Source organism: Theropithecus gelada, chromosome 1 (genome assembly GCF_003255815.1).
Source record: "Theropithecus gelada isolate Dixy chromosome 1, Tgel_1.0, whole genome shotgun sequence".
Classification (NCBI taxonomy): domain Eukaryota; kingdom Metazoa; phylum Chordata; class Mammalia; order Primates; family Cercopithecidae; genus Theropithecus; species Theropithecus gelada.
The window spans coordinates 179,171,819-179,190,806 of record NC_037668.1 but is presented as its reverse complement, the minus strand read 5'-3'; the positions used below and the strand labels follow the sequence as shown (position 1 = coordinate 179,190,806).

Sequence of the window (18,988 nt, the reverse complement as noted above, 5' to 3'; positions counted from 1 at the left end):
AACCAAATAAATATGACTTCCCCAAAGAGCCAAGGATGTGTGAGAAAAACTTTTCAAATGCACATGCTACTTCATGTGTTCTAATGAGCTTCTCTAGAAAGGTGAAGGTGCGCCTGTTCTTCACAGTCCACTCAGTCACTGTTACTCCAGGAGAGTGTAGATTTCCTCATAAGTATGGAGGTAGGAAAAGGCTGATGTTCACACTTTTTTTTTTGTGATGCTACAGCTATTTAGTTACCATTGGACTAGAATCTATATTATACTTACAATTTAGGTGCTAGATATTTGGAAAGTTGTTTCATTTCAGTGTTTTAAGGATATTATAGTCACTATAAATTCATGATGAATATATCATTAAATAAATATTTTACTATTTTCTTTTTTAAAGAAAGGGTCTGCTGTATTGCCTAGGCTGGCCTCAAACTTCTGGGCTCAAGCAATCCTTCTGTCTGAGCCTCTCAGATAGCTGTAACTATAGGTGTGCACCACAGAACCCAGCTAAATTAGAATTTTAGAACGAAGCTGTTAAAATTAATATTTTCTTGTATTGGTTTTCACTGCTAGGGCAGTCCCTGAAATCTTGTTCCTTTTTTGTTTGAAACTTCACTTTTAAAAATTCTATTTTTAATTGACACATAGTAATTGTACATATATACGGGGTACAGTATGATGTTCCATTATATTATACATTGTGTAATAATCAAATCAAGATTTTTAGCATATTCATCATCTCATACATTTATCATGCCTTTGTGGTGAACACATTAAAAATCTTCTGTTCTATTTTGAAATACGCAGCACGTTACTATTAACCATAGTCATCCTCCTGTACTGTAGAACACCAGTACTTATTTCTCCTACCTAACTTTGTACCCATTTACCATTCTCTCCTCATTTTCTCCTCCCTCCTATCTTCCCTAGCCTCTGGTAACCACTATCTTACTCTCTACTTCTATGGCCTCAACTTCTTTAGATTCCACGTACGGGTAGATCTTGTGCTATTTGTCTTTCTGTGCAAATACCTAATTTTTTTTTATTTTTTATTTTTATTTTTTGAGACAGAGTCTCGCTCTGTTACCCAAACTGGAGGGCAGTGGTGCGATCTCAGCTCACTGTAACCTCCGCCTCCTGGGTTCAAGCCATTCTCCTGTCTCAGCCTCCCAAGAAGCTGGGATTACAGGTGCCTACCACCATGCCCGGCTAATTTTTTTATATTTTTAGTAGAGATGGGGTTTCACCATTGGCCAGGCTGGTCTCAAACTCCTGACTTCAGGTGATCCACCTTCCTTGGCCTCCCTCCAAGTGGTGGTTTACAGGTGTGAACAAAGGACAAGATTTCCTTCTTTCTTATGGTTGAATAGTATTCCATTGTGTATGTGGACCACTTTTATTTATCCATTCATCCATTGATGGGCACTTAGGTTGATTCCATATCTTGGTTATTGTGAATGTTGTGAATGTTGCAATAAACATGGGAGTGCACATTTGTCTTCAGCATACTGCTTTCATTTCCTTTGGATATATGCCCAATAGTAGGATTGCTGGACCATATGGTAGTACCATTTTTAATTTTTTTGAAGAACCTCCATACTGTTTTACACAATGGCTATGCAAATTTACTTTTCCACCAACAGTGTATAAATGTTTTCTTTCTCTACATCTATGCAAGCATTTGTTATTTTTGTGGTTTTTATAATAGCGATTCTAGTTGGGAAGAGGTAATATCTCATCGTGGTTTTGATTTGCATTTCCCTGAGGATAAGTGATGTTGAACTTTTTTTTTCATAAACTTTTTGGCCATTTGAGTGTCTTCTTTTGAGAAATGTCTAGTTAGGTCTTTTACTTGTTTTCAAAATCAGATAATTATTATTATTATTATTATGTTATTGAGTTGAGTTTCTTATATATTCTGGATACTAGTCCCTAAACTCGTGATTAAAAGAGGACTTAAAATCTTCCTACTGCAATAAGAATGCACTCTGTATTTGGTTTTATTTTTAAAAATATATACAACTATAGGCCAGGTGTGGTGGCTCACACCTGTAATCCCAGCACTTTGGGAGGCTGAGGTGGGCAGATCGCTTGAGCCTAGGAGTTTGACACTAGCCTGAGCAACATGGCAAAATCCCATCTCTACAAAAACAAAAACAAGAAACAAAAATTAGCTGGGTGTGGTGGTGCGTGCCTGTAGTCCCAGCTACTTGGGAGGCTGAGGTGGGAAGATCATCTGATCCACTGCACTCTAGGCTGGGCGATAGAATGAGACTGTCTAAATAAAATAAATAAAATAAAATAAAATAAAATATATACACATATATATAATATAATATATTGCCAAATTGAATATATATACTTGTGCAGGTGATAAATTTCTTGTTCAAGGGGAGAAGAATCTCAAGTCACATTTCTGATTTTGATTTTCTTTTAGTGATGTCTTCTAGAGCTAACAAATTATGTTCCAAATTAGATGTTTTGAGCATTAAGATAATTTCTGCATATGGCCAACTCATGACTGATAATTTTTGAATAATACCAAGGTTAGGTATTATTGTTAGACTAAAAATAGATAATGCTGACCATGCTTTAAAAATGTAGGTGAATAATAGCAAAATGCCTGTGCTTCATAGTTATATTAGAATGAAACTCCACACCTGAAAGTGAAACTGAAAATAAGCATCTTATCAAAAAAGCCTCATGATTTGTTAATGACGTCAATGCAGCCATTAAAAAAAAAAATTCTGAGAAGGTGCCTATTGCCAATTGTGGTGATCATAATCTCTGCATTCAGTAATAACACATAGTCTTTGTCATACTAACAGTTTTTAGTTTTAAAAATTAGGCAAAGTTAGGTTGAATAGAGAAAAACAATATTTGCATGCAGAATCTACTTTATTTTCCATCAGCTTTATTTTATGATTGTTTCTTTGGTTCTTGTCTTATAACAGTAGAGTTTTAAACAGATTAGGAAGATCATCAAATTGATTTTGTATAAATTGGTTCTTTTTTTCAATGCCAAACATAGTTACATATATCAATATACTTATCCAGACTTATCCAGAATGAATTTAATCCAGTAGTTGTTTTCCTAATGAATAGGAAATTGTAATTTTGAAAAGAAAAAGCACCTTGGTTTTTACTATGGAAATGAATATGAATGCAGAAAGACACTCAAAGTAATCCAAGACCTGAAGGCAAAGCTTAATCTTCATGACTAAGTCGGTGGATTGAGCTTAGATTTGACATCTCAATTGAAATATGACATCTCTCTCTGCCAACTACCAGCCACCATTGTCCTGAGTCATTAGTTTCCCTTGGAAAACACTGGTTGTGAATTCAGTAATATAATTTCCTCTGGCACTATCCCTGAGATATAACCAAACATCTCCTATCCAAGTTGAAACCTAGCGCAGTCTGGACTAGTTTGAAATTGCTTGTGATAGTGGCCCCAGGAAACATGGTAAGCAATTCTTAAAAGACTATTTGGATAATAATTGACTGAAACTGAACATCTTTCTCCAAGAATATGTGCTTACTTTATTATAGATACTCTCTTATTAATCTTTAAAGCTCTTTGAAAGAGATGGGCACAGACACAGAATGGCAAGGCTGAATTCTAGTGAAAGGTCATCATTTACTATCTATGAGTAACTGGGAAATTACTGAGTCTCTCAGAATCTCATTTTACTCATTTATAAATATAAATAATAACACCTATTCTTTAGGGTTGTTGGGAATATTAAATGACAGTTGGTGTCTACTAGGATGTATGACATATGGTTCACATTCAATGAGTCCTTATAATAAAAACAATCTTTTTGTCCATGTTATTAATAAACATTTAGTATATGAATATATTTGCAGCAACTTCAAAAATCAAATATTAAATAATGGATAAAAATATTGCTCATAGTTTTTATGATACAAGGAAGGTTTCTAGGTATTTGAAAATCCATGTAATATTAGAAATTCTTAGATATGGAAAAAAAGCATAGATGATTTTGGGAGGGGGCATCATTATGTGTAATAATTATTATTGAGAGGGTTTCTTTTGCAGAGAAAGCCAATTTTAAACAGATTTTCAAGAGCATTTTCTCATTGTATTTCAGGCCCAGTTATCACCTGTGTAGATTCATTTTCTGCATGTGGATGTCCAGTTGTTCAAGCATCATTTGTTGAAAAGATTATCTTTGCTTTGTTATATTGTCTTTTCTCCTTTGTCAAAGATCAGTTGACTTCATCTATGTGCTTCTCTATTCTGTTCCACTGATCTGGTTTGTTTGTTTGTGTATTTTTTTTTTTTTTTTTATTGCCTGTACCACACTGTCTTGATTACTGTAGCTTTATAGTAAGTCTTGAAGTTGCATAGCGTCAGTACTCTAACTTTTCTCTTCTCCTTCAATTTTGTGTTTACTATTCTGCTTTTGCCTCTTCATATAAATTTTAGAATCAGTTTCTCGTTTTCACAGAATATTTTGTGATTTTTGTCGGGACTTTGTTCAATCTATAGGTCACAATGGAAAGAAATGACGTCTTTACATTATTGAGTCTTCCCATCCATGAATATTGAATATCTCTCCATTTATTTAGTTCTTCCTCGACTTATTTCATATGAATTTTGTATTCTTCCTCATATAGATCCTCTACATACATTGCTAGATTTATAACTATTTCATTTTGGGAAGTGCTAATATAAGAAGTATTGTGTTTTTAATTTCAAAGTCTACTTGTTCATTTCTGGTATGTAGAAAAGCAATTGACTTTTGTATGTTAATCTTATCTCCTGCAACCTTGTTATAGTCATATAATTAGTTCCAGGAGTATTTTTTCAAATTGATTATATTGGGTTTTCTTCATAAACATACATGTTATCTGTGAACAAAGTTTTATTTCTTCATGCTCAATCTATATACCTTTTATTTCCTTTTCTTATCTTATTGCATTAAATAGGACTTCCAGTACAATGTTGAAAAGGGGTGATGACAGGGTTCCTCCTTACTTTGCTCCTGATCTTTTTGGGGAAGCTTCCATTTGTCATCATTAAATATGACATTAATTATAGTTTTTTTGTAGATGTCCTTTATCAAGTTGATGAAACTTCCTTCTATTTCTATTTTGCTGAAATTTTTTTTTATTATGAATGGATGTTAAATTTTGTTGGATGCTTTTTATTCATCTGTTGATATGATCATGTAATTTTTCTTGTTTAGCCTGTTGATATGATGGCTTTAATTAATAGACTTTTGAATGCTGAATCAGCCTTGCGTATCTGACATAAACCCCACTTGGTCATGGTGTATAATTCTTTTTTTTTTTTTAGACGGAGTCCACTCTGTCACCTAGGCTGGAGTGCAGTGGTGTTGTCTTGCTCACTGCAACCTCTGCTGCCAGGGTTCAAGCGATTCTCTTGCTTCAGCCTCCCAAGTAGCTGGGATTACAGTCACACACCACCATGCCCAGCTAATTTTTTGGTATTTTTAGTAGAGATAGAGTTTCACTATGTTAGCCAGGCTGGTCTCACACTCCTGACCTCAGGTGATATGCCCGCCTTGGCCTCCTAAAATACAGACATGAGCCACTGTGCCCGGCCTGGTGTATAATCCTTTTTATATGTTGTTGGACTTGATTTACTAATATTTTGTTGAGAACTTTAGCATGTATGTTCATGAGAAATATTGGCCTGTAGTTTTCTTTTCTTGTAATGTCTTTGTCTGGTTTTGGAATTTGGGTAATGGTGGCCTCCAAGAAAGATTTAAGAAGTATTCCCTTTGCTTTAATCCTCTGGAAGAGGTTGCAGAGAATTGATATAATAATTGATATAGTTTCCTCTTAAATGTTTGGTAGAATTTAACAGTGAAGCCATGTGAGCATGGTGCTTTCTGTTTTGTAAGGTTATTAATTATTGATTCAATTTCTTTAATAGACGTGTCTATTTAGATTGTCTATTTCTTCTTATGAAAATTTTGATAGATTCTGTCTTTTAAGAAATTGATTCATTTCATCCAGGTTATCAAATTTGTGAGCGTAGAGTTGTTTGTAGTATTTCTTCTGTTATCCTTTTAATATCCATGTGATCTGTAATACTGTCCCTTATCATTTCTGGTATTAGTAATTTTGTCCTCTCTCTCTCGCTCTCTCTCTCTCTTTTTTTTTTCCTTAGCATGGCTAATGTCTCATTGATCTTATTGATTTTTTCAAAGAACCAAATTTTGGTTTCATTGATTTTCTCTAGTTCCTGTTTCCAATTTTATTGATTTCTGTTCTAATATTTACTATTTTTCTTTTGCTTACCTTGGATTTAATTTGCTCTTCTTTTTCTAGTACCCTAAGGTGGTAGCTTAGATTATTGGTTTTAGTTCTTTCTTCTTTTTTAATATATGCATTCAGTGCTATAAATTTCCCATTCAGTACTGCTTTCAATGCATCATTCAAATTTTGACAAGTTGTGCTGTCAATTTCATTTAGTTTCAATTATTTTTCTGATTGTTCATTTCATCTATGTATAATAAAACTTTGGCTACTCAGAACTCTTGGATGTTGAAGGTATTTCTTTTTTAAAATAAAGTTGAATAAGCATTATTTTGAAATATTTTTATGCTTCTCTGACTTTTTAAACAAGATATGCTCATTATTCATGTCTTCACCTCTTTGATGCTGTATTATAAATTGGAATATTAATTGCACTATTGATGGAGTGATTTCTATAGAAACTATTGTGTGCTGTCTAATTTTTGTCCCTATATTGTACTACTGCTGGTCCTTATCAATCTGTCTACACTATTGACATTTTTTTTTTTTTGCCTCCTTGCATTTAGACTGTGGCTACTCACTTTTCAGTATTGTCAGTATCTGAGCCTCTTTTTAATCAATTATGAACTTTTCAACCAGTTAAGCAAGCCTACTAAAATTAAGGGAAGTGACCTCTCCTAAGATTAAAACAAGAAATGCTTGAGTTTTAGATAAAGACTTTGTAACCTTTTCAGTTGCTCCAAGAACTATGTGAGTTCCTGCTTCCTCATTCTGCTTTAGTGAGTAGAATTGTTTAATAACTGTTTCCCATTTAAGTGACGTGTCTAATGAAGTTCTCTACCTGTTAATGTTTATTATGTTTATGCAAGGTGTTAGGCTAATAGCAAATTTTAATATTCTTGCATATGATTTCTAACAAATGCATTACAATTCGTGCAATTTGTTTGCTGGTTATTGCCTTGGGTCCATAGGGTTTTGAAGGCTGTCCTGGAAACGTCATTCAGAAAATACTTTTGATTGATTGCTTCAGTGAACAGCAACAACAACAACAAACGAATCTAGTACGTCTTGCTCTGAGTTCACCTTTATAAGCCAGGGCTTCCTAGTCAACAAGTACAAAGCCTGATTGTGCTCCTAGAATACCTGCAGTCCTGATTTACATTTTTTACCAAGTGCTTGGTAAACCAGACTACAAAGAATTGCTCATGGTCAAGCTGTAGTGACATTTTAAGGCACAATCTAAACTTCCCAATGATACTGTGATGAGCGAGAAGAGAGTGGAAAAAGAAACAACCTTAGATCAAATAATGTTTCTAGTATGCATGCTACTTGTTTTTAAGTAGACTGTTTTAAATTAATCTCAAGGAAAAAATGAGGTTCTATGTTGGAAGCTTATTTTAAATTTACTGTCATTTTATTTCCAGGTGGAGCACCAGTATTCCCACAAGTTTACGGTAGTGGTGTTACGTGCCACCAAAGTGACAAAGGGGGCCTTTGGTGACATGCGTAAGTACCCTTATTTTCTTTGCTGTTAAACATGTGTAATTATGGTTCACCCTTCAATTGCTTGAGTTCCTTGACAAATCGGAGATTCTGCCGTCTTCAAATGTGGTTATGTTTGTTGAGATCTTTGAATGATAACATTCCAAACAGTTCTCTGATGCTATCTGTCAGAATAGCATTTTACCGGGGCCTTAAATTAGCCAGAGTCACAAAGGGGGCCTTTGGTGACATGCGTAAGTGCCCTTATTTTCTTTGCTGTTAAACATGTGTAATTATGGTTCACCCTCTAGTTGCTTGAGTTCCTTGACTAATCAGAGGTTCTGCCTTCTTTAAGTGTGGTTATGTTTGTCTAGATCTTTGAATGATAACATTTCAAACAGTTCTCTGATGCTATCTGTCAGAATAGCATTTTACCTGGGTCTTAAATTAGCTGAGGTCACTTGGAGTCAGACAAAAGGACTTTCTTGTGATGTACACATCTTGGGAATTCAAAGAAATTTTGTTTAATTTTGCTTCTACAAGAGTACTGAGTAAAGACTTTAAACAAGCTGCCTCTGTGAGGTATTATACATTTAGAATTTTTAAAATGTAGTTTTTCTCTAGTCCTTATGCCTTTGAGTATGTTTATTTTGTATGCAATAGCCATAGAAACTGGTATAGGACAGCCTGAAATGATGCGAACCACAGCCTGAGGATAATGCTGAACTAACTTGTTGACAGTATCTTCCTTCATGCTTTTAAAAAAAGGCAGTTTTCCTTGTGGAATCTTATTATTTAAATGGTTGGAATTCATGCAGGTGGGAATAGAAAGAATAATGGATACAATGAAGTATTATGACGATGGGTTTGATAACATCGTAGATTTAATAATGTCTTAGATTTGTTACCATCTTAGATTATTAATATGGGAATGGATAATTTAACTCTCAAAACAGGTTTTGGTAAAGGAACAGAGATTGCAATGTATCATCCAGGAAGCAATGTAGGGTTCCCAGCCCAAATGACATTTCAACTGGTACCTAAAAGAAAAGTATCTTGGTCATGAGAGCAAGAAGAAGTCCTAGGCAGAGAAAACAGCACGTTCCAAGGCAAAAAAGACCAGAGTGCTTGTGAGGAGCTAGAACAGACCCAATATTACTAGAGAATAGATAGGATGATAAGCCGTGGTAAGACAAAGACTTAAGACTGAGATTTTTTCATTAATGCAATGGGAAGAATTTGGTGGCATTTAAGTAGTAAGTCATACACCTAAATTTTCATTTTTCAAAATGTTGTGATTGTAGTATATTAAATATATTGGAGAAGAATATGGAAAATAGGTTTTTCTTTTTTTTCAAAGAACAGGAGGGACGTCAGCTTGTTGAAATGGCAATGAAAATGCCAATAAAGAGGGAGGAGTTAGATACTAAGAAAAGAAAGAATGTGAGCTTAAAGCTTCAGTGAATGAGGAGAGTCCAGGAAGCTGGTAAATGTCAGAAGCGAGGAAAGGATTGTTAGATAGAATCTAACAGCAAGAGTTTTGGCTGAACAGTGGTTTTCATGGCAGGTGAGGAAAGCAATGGCAATGTCTTCAAAACTAGCTTCGATCAGAGGTTTACATTTTAAGTTTATCTCAGACTTCAGTTTAAACCATCTAATCATCCCTTTATTAATATTTTTCTGAAGGTATTCTTATTTTGCTTTTCACAATTCTTTTCATTTTCACCATTTTAATGAGAATTTACTGAAAGAAAGGCCCTTGTGAAAGAGAAGCCTCATTAGAAGCTGTATTTAGAGACTATTACCCACCATAATCTTAAGATAAGGTATGAGTTTTACAACCAAAGAGGTCATGCTGTGTGTTGGAAAAGCCATTCTTAATTCAACTAAATTCTATGTCAGTAGCTTGTCAGGCATGCAAAAGACAGAGCTAATTTGACTTTTAAAAATGCAGTTATTATCTCTTAGATAAAGCAGCAGCAACCCACCCCCTCTTTTTTTTAATCAATGCAGAGTTCTGTTGTGTAGAGACAATGGCTATTATTGTGCTTAAGATGCATCCAACAGCAGTTCAAACTTTATGCTCCATGAGTCTCTTTCAACTGGTGTGGATCTGATTTTCTAGCAACTTCTCATGGTAGGCCCAGGTACTTTGGCAATGGTTACTTACTATAATTAGAATAGGGAAAAAAGCAATGCTGAAAGTTTCATTTTAAATCTCTTTGAATTGATATTGATAATATTACTAAAAGAATGAACCTGAGATATTAATTCATCTCCTGGGACAGAGAACATTTAGATTTTGGATCCCCACAGTGTACATAACACAGATTAGACTCTTAATTTTAGAAGCTTCCTTTTTAAAGTGAAGGACCCATGGAAGGAATGGCCACTGAAGATTAATTGCTATGGGAGAAAGGACAGTATTATGGCATTCTATTAGAATTTTTATTCAGCATTTGTAATTGGATTATTTTTGAATTACTGCTTTTTTTGTGTGGGGAGGGAGTTGTTGCCAACCATTTACATCACCTTAATGAGTTCACAGGAGTCAGGAAGAGACAAAAAGAACATGAAAGATTTTTCGAGAAATAAATGTAGTGATAAAGTTTCTATGGAAAAGTGAATTGATGATATACAGTGCCAACCACTTTATTTTTGAAAAGTTCCATAGGAGATTCTAGTGAGAAAAGGCACAGGTATTAGCCATCACTTTTCTGAGAGGAATTTTGATGATATTTCTTGGAGAGTTTGATCTATACAAATTACCAAATAGCTGAATTTGGGGTGTTTGTATATAGCAGTTCTTTAAACATAGACAAGAATAGAACTATAAGAACTATTTTTTAAAAGTCCTAAGATCTGTGAAGACCAGGATCACAGAAGTCTACATCCTTTTCTGTTGTTTATAGTGTCTGCATTTATTTATAAAGGTAGAGCTCCATAAAATTCTACATCTTGGTAAAGAAGAATGATGGATTACTACTGGAGTTTTCTGCCTTGCTTGTGTGTGTGAGGGCTTTCTCAAGGGTATCAAGATAAATAAAACATCAAATAGTTAATTCTTGGTAAAATATTTATATCTCTTTTTAAAAAGGATAATACTAAATCCAGCGCCTTATACATGTGTAACAAACCTGCACATAATGCACATGTACCCTAGAACTTAAAGTATAATAATAATAAAGGATAATACTAAGGTTATATCTACTTTTTATTTTGTCCTTTCATAAATCATGCTGCCCTAACTAGCTACATTTAGAAATATGCTTCTGCACTGTTAAAACATCAGAATAAAATCAGCAACACCCAATAAACTGTATTTTGAAGAGTCAGAGCTGACATTTTAATTTATAGCATCTCTTTCATTCCTTGTTTTCACTTGAGGGCATTGACAAGCCAAGAATAAGACAGCTGCCAGTTCCTTCCCAGTCATGGTTGCTAATCTCAGTATTACTCAAATGTAGTATTTATACCCAGTGCTCCAGTAATAACTCCTTCTGCATTCTTATGTTTACAGTTCATAGGAAGAGGCAGTCTGAAGTTCACATTTACACCTGACTCAAAATCATCACTCTATTTTTATCTTTGAAATAAGTAACTTGCATTAATTTGATAATATTAATGTAACTCTTGCTTTTAAACCTACAGGAAGTTGTTGTAGATATGATATGTAACAAGCTACATGTCAACATCATGTTGGGTGCTAAATGTTGGGTGAATGTGTGTTAAACTCTATATTCTACATTGTCCTTTTCCTCTTTTAACAGAAGATAAGTTTGCAGAATGGCTGCAGTGAGTGTAGTATTTCAATTGGTCATAGAATTTTCTTTGTGCCTGTGAGAAACAGAACACACAACTCTGGCCACAAACTCATTTTATAACCAAATGAAATAGCTGACACAAATGCAATAGCTACCTTATTGAATTTCTGCTTCTTTTAGAAAGTGTTGGGGAAAACACAGATCCTGAATGATAATGGAGTCTAGTCTCAGAATTCAGAACTATTAGAGCCATGTTTCACTCCCTGCGATGAGATTAGATAAGAAATGCCATCATGTTTTTTACATGATAAAATACTACAGAATATTAGAGTTTTAGAACTATCCTAATTATGGATATGTATACTGAGGATTCTTTCCTTGTCTGGTCCTTTTATTAGACACATGAACTCTTTTTCTTTACAGAATTAACATCATAAACATTAGAGCTTCTAAGAACAGTTATAGGATTGCAGGTGGATATAACTTAAGTATTCAAATGACAACGGTGTTTAATGCTCGCATTTAAACTCTAATAAAAAATACATATGCTTGGGAAAATTATGAACTCATTGTATTCAAGCCAATTTTATAAGATTGTGTTGATTAATATCTTAACTACTTCTTTAAGATTTTCTTAATAACCTCAGGCTCTTAATATTCAAAAAGTCTGTGTCTGTAGGTAAATGATATTCTATTTCTGATAACTTCCTGGCAAGATTTGGATCAAGTTTCTAATTTTTAAAGGGTTGTGCCATTTGCAGTTCTAAGGCTGGACCTAATCTTCCCCAAATGGTGCTTCTTAGATTTTAATGTCCGTATGAGTCACTGGGGGTTTTTATTCAAAATGCAGATTTTGGTTTTGTAGGTTTGGGGAGTAGATTCCAAATTTCTAACATACAACTGATGTAGACATTGCTGACCCATGAACCACATTTTGAAAGGCAAGCTCTAGGCAATTTCTTCTAGTTTATGTTTGCTTACCCTGAGATCTACAGGACTTGTGAGCAGAGCAAAGACTTTAAAAATCCATGATGGAACAAAGATTCTAAGACTTTTGTTTTTCACTGATTTTACTTTTGTAAAATAAAATAATCATGAATACCTTAATGCTGTTTATTTTTGAAATTCTTATGAAAGCATGCTTAATTACATAACTCATTACATTATCAATGAGAATGATAGAAATGAACATAACTACCTTAAATCCACAGTTACATTGTTAAATTCTGAAATTATTTTATACTAAAATCACAAAAATATCAGATTACAACCCATGAGAAAGGAAGAACATATATTTTTATTGTTTCAAAAGTCACAGTGCTCACTTCATGTTAAATGACTAATACATGAAATGTACTATACATACACACACATTTACAAATATAGTCTTTCCCTCATACATATAAAGGTACCTTCCATAAATAGTTTAATATGTAATTCTCTTTCAGCTTAATTGGTGGTTGTGTGATATTTGACTGTGTGATATTTGATTGTGTGATATTTGTGATCCATCTAAGAACCCAGGCAGCATCACACTAGGTACCCTGCTTTTAACCACTGCAGCATGGTAAAATATTGTTTTATTCTCTCCTGCAAAGAGCTTTGGTTCCGATGTGGCACGCCTGTGATGTAATATGTTTCCACTGTATGAAGTTTAGGTAAATCCTTGCTGCTAATGAAAATATGGCGCTTCTCCCAAAGGGAAGTTTAAACTTTCACCTTTCACACATTGTCAGAGAATTGTAAGCACAAAACCAGGGTGATTCCAAACAGAATGAAAAAGTTTTTTCAAATGTTTTAGACCACATGCTTTCTTGTGGGGACTTGTGAAAACTTGAGTTTGCTCTGCTTTATGGCCTTTAGGAAAGAAGGAACCCACTGTGCCTTCGCCTCTCCTTTAGTGGAGATGTGCTGTCTAGGATGAGTCAGCAACAGTTCTGATGTGGGCCTTGTGATGTGAGGGATGCATGTTGAACATTTATAAGATTCGTGAAATAACTATGAAAATTTTTTAACAGTTTATTTTGACAGTATGTTCATACATAAAGTAGATATTCTAAATATATGCAAATGTTCAGTTCTTTTTAAATCATGCTGTGTTGCTTTTTATGTCTTTGTAGTCCTGTGGAGAAATTTCTGAAAGTGTACACATCACCGTGTAATGGTGTGGATAGTCTCTATATTCTTGCTTAGGGCCATGAAATCTTCCCTTACATGATTTTTTCCAAATCACATTAGTTTTTATTGTGAGCCCCATTCCCTAGAGAAGGTGGGGGAACTGTCAGTGGTCTCCCTCTCTCCAAGGTCCTACAGGAATTCTAAGCATTTATACTTGCCTGTAAATTAGGAGTAGGGCTTGCATAATCTTTGCTGTTTGTCATCACTGGCATCGACCCTTCTGTTAAATGTTGTCTTCATGGATTCTGGCCATCCACTTTTTGGCAGGCACTGAAATGCCTTTCAGAGCAGTCTTCCCCAGTGATCACGCAGCACACCAGGGAGATCTTACTGCTGTTCTCCCGGTGATGGTGGTTAGAGTTCAGACTTCATGGCCATCCTGTAGCCACCATCCCGTGTACAATACACAAGACGCACGGGCTTCTAAAACTTGTAGAAACGAAAGAAAACCCAAATGCATATAACATTTTCAGGAAGGGTAACCCTCTTTCCTTCAGCTTTATCTTTCCAAAGTTGCAGCCTCAACCCTCTCACCTGTAGGGCGATCTGCTTAATCCTCCTCAGAGGTCCCACTTCTCAATGCAAAGTGTTAATCATTCCCCGGGAAAAAGGAGCTTAGAACTCAGTCTTCCTATTTGTAAATGTTGGAGTGAGAGGCAGGGTATTGGATATTTAGGGAAACATTATCTATTTAATCTTTTAAGAGTCTTCTTTAGCAACAAGAGCATGTAGGAATCAGTGTGAAAATAAATGATCTGTTTGGTAGCTATTCTTGAGTTTCACGGTGATCAGAAGCTCCAGGAAAGATGGAGAGGGCAGACTGCTCACGAGCCCTGTGTCCTTGGGCAGATTACTTCTCCTGTCTCTGCCTTCCTCCATCGTGGGAGATATTGTAAGCACTGAACGAGTTGACATATGCAAAGTACTTATATGCCTAACACAGAGAAAGTGCTCAATAAATGTGACCCATTATTATCATAGTTACTTCAAACAGAAATATGAAAAGACATCTGTTTCTTCAACATCATCTTTGTATGAACCAAGAATATTATTTTGGGTAGTCTGTGCATTGGACTAATTTTCAATTTTTCACCCTAGAGACAAGAAATTTCCATTGTGAATTTCTGTGTTGAGCAAATTATCGGACCCTTCTTTCTTAGCTTGAGAGAACAAAATGGAGAATGGTATCTCCTTTGTTAAACTCTTTTCTGAAAACACTTGGGTACATTTCACTCCCTGTGCTCTCTCAGCAGCTGTCTAGACTTCTTTGTAACACTTGTCACATGAGAGTGTAATCATGCACTTTCAAGACTAAGGCTTACTCACAAAAAAAAAAAAAAAAAAAAAAAAAAAAAAAAAAGCTTAATTCTGAGTCTGGCATAGTAGTAAGATCTCAGGGAATATTGAATGAATGAGTAAAATATATGACAGTGTGTAATTATTACTTTATTTTTTGATATTACTTCCTTTTTTGCTTCAGTAGAGACAGAATTTTAGAAAACAATTTTATACTTCACTTTTTAAAGATTATAAATGACTCTTGTTTCTAACCACCACTAACTAGAATTTTTCTGAGGTTCAATGCACAGGAAATTTTATGACACCTTTGAGTGAATTTAATTAATCTTTTTTACATTAATTATGGAGTTTCAAATCTTATTTTTTATAAATGGCATTGCTGTTGGTCTGTACTTTAGCCAAAGTATAGACCAGCAACCCTAAAATATATCTTTTCTGATATAAATATTTCCTTAACATCAGTCTTCAGGTTATGACTGAACATGAGTTTTAGTTTATTAATGGTTTTGGAATGTTTTAGAGTATCCACCCAAGATTTTAAAAATTCTAAGTATAATGAAATTATTTCCCAATGGTCTTTTCGTGGAAGATAATTTCAAGATAAGTAAAGTGTTTCATAACGCATGTCTCTCTCACATCTCTTATCTTGTCTTTTCTGTGTAGTGGAGAAATATAATGTGTTAGTAAGGCATTATTGTTCCTTCCTCATCTGCTTAGAATGTCAGGTAGTTTACAAAGTTGTTAAGTGGTTTTATGAATACAATTAATCCTTTTCATCTCTATACTTCATTAGATTTTTTTGTTTCTGTATGTGTATTCATGTGTTTTAGGCCTGATGAATACAGTGAATAATATTCTACGATATTTCAATAATATCAATTGTTCAAAAACCATATGCCACTTCTGTAGAGAAAGTATGTGATTAAAACCTAATGGAATTAAATTTAAACAGGGCTAAATGTTTCTTAAATTACCAAGGACAAGTATGTTCTTAAAGTTTTTATGTCTAAGAGAATACCTCTGCTGCTCTAAAAATTTAAACATTTAAGTGAACATGCTTACCATATGTTATTTTAGTATATCTTAATATCATAAAATCTTTCTTAAAAATAAAAATTAGGTAATGTAGAGACTGAAGTGATGGATTAAACTTACTGAGCTGTGGTCTGAGGGTCTTTATAAATTTTACTGGCTCCTTGGATGTACTTTTTCATTCTCACTCCTTGCTTAATATATTAATATATTTTAATGAAATAATTTGGATAAAATTCCAGACAAAACTATTTTTTAGTTGATGTATAAGAATAATTCAAATCTCCACATGCAAAACGAAATGACAACTTTGAGATTTTAACTTCAGAAATGAAACATTAAAGAAATATAACCCAGCACGTATTCCAGCAAGGTTTGACTAATGTCTCTATCAATAATTGCTGAGTGTGTGCTATGAGTTAGTACTTATTTAGTACCTTGAAAATTACAAGAAAAATAATGTAATATCTACTGTGGATAACTTTATGGAGTGTGTAATTTATAACAAAGAGGAAGCATGGTTTAGTGGTTTAAACAAGGTCTCTGGAACTGGCTTGCTTGGGTTCAAATCTCCCTTCTACTACTTATTAACCATGTGAACTTGGACAAGTTACTTAGCTATTTTATGTCTCAGTATCTTCAGCTATTAAATGGGAGTAATAATCCTACTATTATTTATGAAGCTTAAATGAAATTATGGCATAGTATGCACAATGCAAGTGTTGGTTAAATAAACAAAAATTTAACAAAATTCTTAGGACTTTACATTAGATATACTTTATGTGTTCATTTCAGTGATACTATGAGATATGTACTGTCTTTATTTTAATTTTACAGGTGAAGAAGTTTGGTTAAAGTTTAGTTAAGTATGTAGTCCAGAATCACAGAGCTGTTATGTTTTGGGGATGGAACTCAAACTTACCTCACTTCGATGTTTACTTGTGCAGCCGCTTTGCCTGTGAGCAGTGTGTGGGGTAGGTGGGAAGATGAAATGGGCTTAAATAACCCTTTGGAAAAGTGTTGCCAATAAGAGAAGACTTTACAACTTGAGTGTAGATTGAGATGGGCTTTATGACGTAGGTAGCCTTTTAATATATGGAATGAGTAGGGGGTGCATTTCAGTTTGGGAAAAGAAAATCATAAGAAGAATATTTAAAGTGAGATTGACATAATCTGTCCAATATATATTATTTAGGGAACTTAGCTATTTTTATTATTTATGCTAGTGAATAAATATCAAGAATATGTCTTGCTTTAGTGCAGTGGTTCTAAATTGGGAAACAATTTTGTCTCCTGGTACACATTGGGCAATATTCTAGAGACATTTTTGTCAACATTGGGTATTTCTATTGGCAACTAGCATCTAGAAGGCAGAGTCAGCACCATAGAGCAAAGAGTTACCTGGCCCAAAATGTCAATAGCGTTAAGGTTAAGAATCTCTTTTTAATGAAAAAGAATAATTTTTCTTGTCTACAGTAAGTGGAATTCATATATAGTTAAATCCATATAGCTAAAATGAATAATATGAATAAATTAATATATTTTATCATGGTATATAAGAATTTCTGGAGAATTACTCTTTCTGTCCAGTCTATAAAGATTCCAAGAAATATCCGTACTTTTTAAGCATTTAAAACATTCCAAGCGTAGATACGGATTACAAAGGTATTTTTATTTCTCTCCAAGAAGGTATCATAGAAGTTTAAGTAAAATGACAATGCAGGCAACAACAACACTTTCAGTTCTGTTTTAGATCTACATTTAGTCTTCTTCGTGTTGTTTTGGCATATATTTCTCCCCATTTTCCCATGAATATCAACATCTTTGCAATAAATCATTTTTATTATATGCCAACTCTCAGTTAGCTAGTCATTAATGTACTAAATCAATTGCTAGTACAAAATGTACCAAGTTGATCATGAGTGGATGCTATTGTGCTATCTTCCTGACATCCATTTGGCCGATGGCACTTTCTGATAGTGTCATGCTCCCTTATGCTCCCTTAAAAAGGAAATGTGATTTTAGAAAGCACTATTATACATTTTCAGCCTATGAGAAAAAAGGAAATGAAATGTACAACTTAAATTGGAGACTGCCTAATAAAGGAATTTCAACATAGTGTTAATAAAACTGCATTGTAATTTCAAATGAGGGGAAAGGCGTTCCGTATCTGAGTTCCTAGACAATGCTCAAGTTGTTGTAAAAGCTTTACTCCTTTCTCCCCACAGAATTACTGCCCAAGTTCTGTTTACTAAACCACACTGGATTCTTCACTAACTTTTTCAGCTTCTGCACTCCCAGCAATTCCCAGGAGTTGTCTTTCAGCATCTGTAGACATAACGATTCTAATTTTGAGCTCTTTCTGGAGGGAGCAGGGGCTGCTACATGTAACAAGTCCTGTGGTACTCTGCCTATTCCTTGGAGTTATTATGAAGGGAGGTAAGCTGAGGTTCAGGTTTTTTAAAATATAAAATTAATACTTAGAAATAAAAGTTAATTACACATACACTTGGAAGAAATGACTGACATTGATTTATATTACAATCCAAATAAACCGGTTGGGGACAAACACCAGGAAGGTTGAGACCTATTACCAAAGAGTAAAATGAAATTTGAGTGGAGACTGTTGTGCCTATGATAAAGGTCTATAACCTATATGCCTATGACCTCTTCCACAGTATTGGTCAGGGTCAGTCCATCATCCTTTCTTTCAGTAATGTTTGTCAAGTTCCTATGTCTCAGACTTTATGTGAGACTCTTGGACACAGGAGTGAATAGGAAGGTTGTGCTCACTGCTCTCATGGAGTTTACAGTTTCATAGAGACAAAAAGAGGTAGAAATTATTAGTATTGGAATATCTGACTGAGGAAGAAATCTGGCCTCAGAAAGACTAGGTTAAAACCCTGTCTCTGAATGAACTTGCTCAACTCACTAAATGCCTTTGAGTCTCAATTTCTTCACCTCTGATGGAAATAATACTTGACCAG

At 34.3% G+C, this 18,988-nt stretch overlaps 1 protein-coding gene across 2 annotated transcripts in view; it reads left to right on the top strand.

The window, feature by feature from the left end:
* Nucleotides 1-18,988, top strand: part of PLA2G4A (phospholipase A2 group IVA) — a 154,455-nt gene that overhangs the window by 32,712 nt on the left and 102,755 nt on the right. For both annotated transcript variants that reach the window (XM_025370665.1, XM_025370654.1), the window contains exon 3: nt 7,671-7,752. In XM_025370665.1, the coding sequence (XP_025226450.1) occupies nt 7,671-7,752 (82 nt within the window). The remainder of the gene's footprint in view (nt 1-7,670; nt 7,753-18,988) is intronic.